Here is a 7,520-nt window from a genome sequence, read left to right as displayed (position 1 = left end):
GAGTAAAAAGCGCATAGATATACCTCCAAAAACAGAAAAAGAAAATGGATTTTCTATGTAACATGCAATGTTATTAACAACAATTGGGTATAAGTTTGTAACCTTGTATAAACTATTAAAAACCCTAGTCTTTATTCCGCTTGAGGAGCTTGACAAATTCAGCATTAAAACTATATTGTTCCTCCAAAAACAACTTTGCATGATGATCACAGACAACTAATTCTTATCACCTTATCATTATAAGATGAAGTGTGACTTCCGCATCAAGCAGAAATTACACTTTATCCCCATTTGTATACCCAAAAATAAATCTTTTTTTTAGTACTATATAAAAAATGCCATGAAGCATTTGAATTAACTAACCTCATGGCATTTACCTAATAGAGAAAGGCTTTTGTACATCATCCAAAAGCAGGTCACTCAGAAGAACAGAATGTTTGGCAGCTCTTGGAAGCCAAAAGAACAATGAGGATCAATCAAAGGTCAAGCAATCCTCCCAACCCCCATAGTTTGAGCTGAAGGTTCCTCCAATACCAACCTTTTGTGCCTGTTCGGAAATAACAGCACGAGCACAGTCACCCCAAGTCCTTGCTATCTCCCTAAGGGACATAGGTTGCGTTAAGCGTAAACATAAGCTAAACCTAGATTTTGTCTTTGCCGAAAGATCATCATCATCCTTACTGTCAAAATAAAAGCAACATCAAATTGCATTAAAAAAAGACAGCCAGTACACAAGCATTTCGAGTTAACACATTACGAATAGCATATTTGCTAGCAAATATAGGATAACACTAAGGAGGAACCATTAGCAATTAAATAACTTCAACAGATATCTAAACCATAACACACTAGATTCTGTGAAAAATCTCCATAACTATGCAATGCAGAAACTCATGGCTTAATGGCACGCATAAGAGTAACTAACCACATAATTGAGAAGCCAACTTAAATATCAGTAATAGTATATAGGTATCGAATAATATTAAGTATACTACTGTCTTAAAAAAATTTTAATCAGCATTTCATGTGCAATATAACTAAAACTGGAGTTGTACTCATAATGAAAGTTTTGCAAGATGTGAACCCTAAATTTATCCTTTCATTCGGAATAAGGAAGAAATGTAGCAAAGTGGAATGTGCCCGTTATCTCACCTGCATTCACCTGGAAACTTGTCTAGGAAAATAGGAGGAACACTAGGATAATTAGCTGGAACAAACAAGCGCAGGGGTTGAACTGGTGACTGCATGGTAATGAAAAGTGAATAAGGTTAACAAAAGCAAAAAGATACGGTAGAACTGTTTGAAAAGTTGCTGCAATTGGAAGGTTTCATAGCCAACCACCTGTGCTGAAGCATATTGGGATTTTAAGCTTGCACTCAGAGCCATGGCAGTGTAAGAACATTTAACCAAGGTGCCTTCTGCAGCTTCTGCTGCTACAGTTGAACTAATGTCTTCATTGGTCAAGTTTACGACTGTGTCAACAAGTTGGTTATTGATATCCCTTATTTCCTCCATAAGGGCATGATTAACCTGGCATATAGGTCACAAAGTTCCACATCAGAAATCAAAGACCAATCCCCTCCCTCCCATTTTTTTCTAAATTTGTATGATCAGATGCGCTTGGTTAATAATGCTATGTAGAAATCAGTAATACATCTTGAAATATGCTTTTTTGAATAAATTCCAAGTTGTTTTGTCCAATGTCTAACAGAGAACATGTTTTCTACACTCTTCAAAAATCAACAAACTCGGTATTAAGGCGGGAAAAAAAGGAAAAAACTTGAACTTTTAGTTGTGTAATGAAGTACACAAACATTCAATAAAAAGGGTGCAGTAGTAAAGTAGATAACGTTTCAATGCAATAATAATTTAAGCATACAAGCTGATTTATAAGTTAGTTCCAGCCAACTAACACAAAAAGCATCAATAGAAGATATCAATGTTGATATAAAATCTAACGATCAAAAACAGAATTAGCAATTAATACCTCAATCTTTGGCCTCTTGGCACTAGATGTTGCAGTTGAATCCATATCAGAAGCCTCGGAATCACTTAAATGCTTGGTACTATCATTCAAGCCACCATCAGATGATACCATATTCAAGGGTTTGGCACTGGTGTCACGCTTCATTTTCTTAGTTCCATTGGGAGCATCTTGGGTAAGAAGATTTCTACCCTGAAGATGAAAATTAGTCATGGAAACCAAGTCCTCACCAACAGAAGATCTGGATCCATTGCCTGGAGCTGATCCTGCTATTCTATCATTCATGCTGACAATGGAAGCAATATCACTAACAGCAGCACTTAATGCTTTAGATGACAACGATTTCACCTGCAATCATAAAAGTAGCAAAATCAAACTATTCAGCTCTGCAATTTATTTGTCAACCGGTTAAAAAGCCATGGACATAACCACTGATGAAGCTAGAATATGATCAACTCGTGATACTAACCAATCTAGTTAGGCGTTCAATAGGCTGCTCTGTAACAGTCGACTTCCCAGAAGGAGCTGCAGCATTACCTTGAGCACCATCTAGACCACTGAACTCTGCCAATAAAGGAGAGGCTGATATCCCAGGAGTCCCAATGGCAAGAGACTGAGTCAGTGCTCCTACGGCCCCTGCCTGTTGTTGTCCGACACTTGCAGCATTTGATACTGATGAAACACCAGAAACTTGCTTCTCAGAATCTGCTGGCATAGGAGATGGAGCCAAGGGAGGTGAAGGAGTGGGGCCCACAAAAGGAGAGTTAGAAGATTGAAGAGGAGTTCCAACTTTTGTTAGAGAAGAAGCAGCATGATTTTGCTGCTCAACCTGGGGAGATGAGTTTTGTGGAATCTGAGGAGATGCAGCCTGGAAGAATTGGGGTGACGAAGCTGAAAATGAAGCCCCTTGTTTCAACTGCTGATGGGAATAAGTTGAGTGTTGGCCTGGGGTAAGATGTTGCTGAAGTACCCCTGGCTTAGCACCCATTCCTTGTCTGAATTTGACATCATTTATATCGTTCATCTGGGGAAGCTGCGGCATTTGATGTGTCTGCATTGCAGGCAATTGTTGCTTTCCAGGCTGGTGTAGTTGATGCTGCTGCTGTTGTTGCTGAAGGCTCTGCTGCCTCTGAATCATTTGACGATGCTGATATTGCTTGAATTGTGGATTTTGCAGCATTTTCTGCTCCTGCTGATGTTTCAGTTGCTGGTGTTGAAGCATATTGGAACCAACCTGAAGGATATTCAAATTTTGTTGGACGACATTCATGCCACCTTGCAGTGACATGGAATTCAAGTTAGTCTGCTGGGGAGTACTAACAGGGTTCTGTTGAAGGGAGCTCACTGGAACCTGTTGAAGGGAATTTGTAGAATTCCCTTGTCCAGGATCCATATTGGAACCAGGTTGCATTGAATTCATCATGTTCTGCTGTCCGGCTGACAAACCAGAAATTGAATTATGCTGCAAGCTTGTAATATTATTCTGTGGCATTGTAGCCACAGAACCTGGCAAATTTGATTGGTGTAACTGAGAATTTATTTGATTTTCATGAGACTGCACTTGAGTAACTTGGGATTGTGGCTGTGACATGGGGTGTGTATGTGGAGGAGGAAGCTGCCCAAGCTGTGTTGACGACATACCTTTCCTAGGCCTATAATTATGTATGAAACCTACGATATGCTTCTCATACACTCCCACTTTTTCCTTGAGAGCAGGTTGAATTTTGTTCTTGGATATCTGTAGGAATTCCATCATCCTCTCCAAGCTATCTTTGAATTGCCCAAACTTATTAGCTTGTTCTGGCCTTGCTTGTTGGTGAAGAGATTCATGCTGATACATAAGAGCAAATACAGGAGTCAATAAACACAAGCACATTTATTAATAAACATGGCATCTACTCATGAGTGCTCTCAGGTCAAAGCTTATGATTTAAGAAGCATTAACACCCTCCATTTACAATATTTTTTAATGAATGAAACCATTTCAATGTTTGGTAAATATTTTAACACCCTACATTTACATTGTTTAATATTCTCCATTTATGTAAAAGATAAAATATTGAATGCATTTTGGTTTCCAAGATATTAAATGCTAGAATCACCCATATATTATCATCAAACAAACAAGCAATAAAGTGCTCTCTTTCAGAATGGGTTAAGGCTAGATATTATTTACTGCTTAGCATGGTTCCACTGTTTTCTCCAATAGATGCAATGGCAAAGGCTGCTTAATCAACAGCAATTAGCATCAGTGAAAATTGGCAAGCTAAAAAGAAGTTGTAAAAACGTACCTGCTGATATTTAACAACAACCCTCTGATATATTTCACGCAGCTCTGGCAGGTAGCTTTCTTTCATGGTTTTGATCTATATGATGTAATGAGCAGAATCAAATAAAAATTTAACCTTGAGAATAATAGGAAGCAATATCATTAATTCAATATAGCACTGAAATGAATCTTAAAAAGGGACTTTCTTATAGGCAGCAACTAATAGAGGATAAAAGGCTAGCTGAAAGAAATTCAGTCAAGACAGAAAACTGAAATTTTTTGTTGTCAAGCATCAGCAGTTTCCACAGTTGCTGTGCTGCTGTGAATCTATTCAATCTAACATAGGGATATTCCTTTAAAGATTTCACAGAACGGATAAAAAGATTTCATATATACGAGTGTAAAAAAATGTCATGACTTTTCTTATAAGAGTATTGAAGCATTCATGCTCTTACTACAAAGTAAAATTCTTGTGAAAACAGCTGTAAATAACTTTGCTTGTTTATTTACCCTTATGGATTGCGAAACTAATTTAGTTGAAAAAGCAAACTTCATTAAGAAAATGTACATGACATGAAAAATGACGTAGTACCTTTTGGTACACTTCTTCTTGCCAATCACCCCCACTTGGCTGAACAGTCTGCACCGGAGAATCCAGAGAACCTACAATCCAGAGAATACAAAGCTCAGGAAGTGCAGAGAAGTACATGATATTTGTTTCTTCTTCCTTTTTTCGAAAAAAAAAAATAAAGAAATGCATAGATGCAGGTACAGCACAGCACATACTTGATGTTTCTGGAAAAGCTCTCTGAGATTGATAAATCTGTTTCTGGTGATCAAGAACATTTTGCTGTTCAATTAGGGACCCTGATGGTTGAAGTCTTTGTTGCATATCTCGCTGCAAGGGATCTGGCTGCTGCTGTGAACCCAACTGCAGATGAGACTGTGATGGCTGAGAGTTAATCTGAGGCATCAATTGCTGCTGTGCTGCCTGTGGCCTTGGTTGCTGAGCTTGAGATGGTAACAGTCCATTTTGTTGTGAATGCTGCTGCAATGGAACCTTTGTTTGTTGCAGCATGTGTGCAGAGTGTTGCCTAGTTTGCATGCCTGGGTTGCCAGATTCAGGTCCAATCAACCGTTGCTGCCGTAACCCAGGGACAGTATTTCCTAGTTGCTGCTGATTCATATTTGCTAGGTTACTTTGCTGATTCAATAACGGTTGCTGTTGTTGCAGCTGTTGCAAATTTGTAAGATTGTTCTGTTGTGAAAGCAACCTCTGTTGTTGCTGTATATCACCAACATTGTTCTGTGGCCCAAGCATCTGAGGATGTTGCATGTTTGTTACATTTGACTGTGATCCCATAAGTTGCTGCAGCTGCTGTTGCTGCTGCGAAGGCATCATTAGCTGTTGAGTCAAAGGTGTTTGCTGTTGATGAATAATAGAATTCTGTTGTTGTTGATGCCTCATAACTTGGGAAGTTTGCTGAATCATGGACTGAGATGACTGCTGAACATGATTTGATTGTTGATTCTGGGGAAGGCTAGACAGAGGAGACGATTGCATCAAGGAAGACTGAATCTGATTTGGTTGCAGTAGGTTTTGCTGCTGTTGCGGATGCATCTGAGATTGCAGCTGAAACTTCGGCTTCATGAACTGCTGCTGATAAAGATACTGCTGTGCATTCTGTGGCTGTTGCTGTTGTTGTTGAGGAACAACCTGCTGCCTTCCTGTCATCTGTCTCTGAGATCCAGAAAACATATCCAGCACATTGGAATTTTGGCCAATTGTGCTTCCCACTGTATTCTGCCCAGTCATATTCTGTATGTTGGAATTCTGGCCAATATTTTGGCTGCTCGTCTGGGCCAAACTAGATACGGGTGGAAGGTTAGGTTGAGATGAAACATTGCTGCTTTGAATGTTTTGAGATAGAATCTGTTGTCGCTGCTGCGGCTGATTGGGCAAATTAATAGAATGTTGCTGCATAACTAGTCCTATTAAAGAAAATTGTTTGCATTAATGCGAAGGAGGGAAAAAAGGAACTGTAGATCACAATATTATGTGAATAACTGAGTATTAATATTTTAACAATGCGTGGATATATTCTAAAGTCCTAACAGCCTAAGCTGACAAACAAGAACGCAGATATTGGAATTATGGAATAGTTAATTAGTTACCAAACTAATAGGATGCCAATATTTATCAAGACATCTGATAGATACACAGTAGCACCTCATAAAAATACTATCATCAAACCATGGCTATTATATTACTAACCTTGATCTGAAGGGTTATTGCTAGGGCCAGCTTGATTTGATGGCATATTGTTAGAAGCAATTGTGTTTTGGGATTTAGTCTCAATTGTGAGCATCTTCATAGATATTTTCCGTAGATAATCTGTCTGAAAAGTGGGAATAGGATTGCCATTAAACTATCAATTTTTATAGAAAAAGTAATTTATTCATTACAAGAAAGAAGAGTACAAAGAAAGAAGATAAGGCAGATTCTTGGCAAGCTTTTAAAACAGCTTTCTTAAGAGGGGGAGGGAGGGGGGAATCGATTTAATATGATTTATCATGTTTGAAAAAAAAATTCTAAAATCAAAAGCTAATAATTGTAAGCAGAAAAACAACTTGTAATCATAAGCTACTATTATTAAGATTTTCAGCATGAGCAGAGACTAATTATTTCAGATTTGTTATATATTTAGATAACAAGTAATATAAACAATCATACCCCATTTAGAAATTTAACGTAAACTTTTTTTGATATGCTATTTTTTCCCGACAAGTAGAGTATCCAGTTGAAAGCAAAAAGAGCATGATACTAAATTCATACAAACAAGAACAAAACATGCAACCACTTCAACCTCTCATGCATATATAATTAATGACACCACAAAAGATGATACAAATTTTGAACCAGCCATAATATCTTAAAACCAACTTTCAACTAATGTATTTAAACATTATATAAGAATTCAACAATACAAACAAGCGATTATCAAAATGATTGCAATCTTACAACTTTCAGAAGAACTTACAAGGTACCCTTACAAATAAAAATGCAAAAGATAGCATCTAGGTCCTAAGATTGAGCTGTAATAAAAACTTTCATGTCATATATGTTTGCATAGTAATGATTGTACCTGGCTTGTTGCTGCAGTATAAATTTTCTCTTCGAACCTTTGAGCAATGTTCTGAACTTCAACTAATGGACCACCAGGGACAGGAAGATGTTTTTTTAACGTTTCCATTCTACAAATGGAG

The 7,520-nt window shown here is 37.8% G+C and overlaps 1 protein-coding gene across 4 annotated transcripts in view; it reads right to left on the bottom strand.

Moving 5' to 3' along the window:
• LOC107617932 (mediator of RNA polymerase II transcription subunit 15a) overlaps window positions 21-7,520 on the bottom strand; it is an 8,563-nt gene continuing 1,063 nt past the window's right edge. For all 4 annotated transcript variants that reach the window (XM_016319823.2, XM_016319822.2, XM_016319824.2 and 1 more), the window contains 10 exons: window positions 7,400-7,508; window positions 6,529-6,652; window positions 5,040-6,245; window positions 4,846-4,916; window positions 4,276-4,350; window positions 2,454-3,815; window positions 1,988-2,332; window positions 1,342-1,530; window positions 1,153-1,241; window positions 21-680 (listed from right to left, as the gene is read on the bottom strand). In XM_016319823.2, coding sequence (XP_016175309.1) covers window positions 473-680; window positions 1,153-1,241; window positions 1,342-1,530; window positions 1,988-2,332; window positions 2,454-3,815; window positions 4,276-4,350; window positions 4,846-4,916; window positions 5,040-6,245; window positions 6,529-6,652; window positions 7,400-7,508 — 3,778 coding nt within the window. In that variant the 3' untranslated portion in view covers window positions 21-472. The remainder of the gene's footprint in view (window positions 681-1,152; window positions 1,242-1,341; window positions 1,531-1,987; window positions 2,333-2,453; window positions 3,816-4,275; window positions 4,351-4,845; window positions 4,917-5,039; window positions 6,246-6,528; window positions 6,653-7,399; window positions 7,509-7,520) is intronic.

Source organism: Arachis ipaensis, chromosome B09 (genome assembly GCF_000816755.2).
Source record: "Arachis ipaensis cultivar K30076 chromosome B09, Araip1.1, whole genome shotgun sequence".
In the NCBI taxonomy this organism is placed as follows: Eukaryota; Viridiplantae; Streptophyta; class Magnoliopsida; order Fabales; family Fabaceae; genus Arachis; species Arachis ipaensis.
This window is presented reverse-complemented; position numbering and strand designations above follow the sequence as displayed.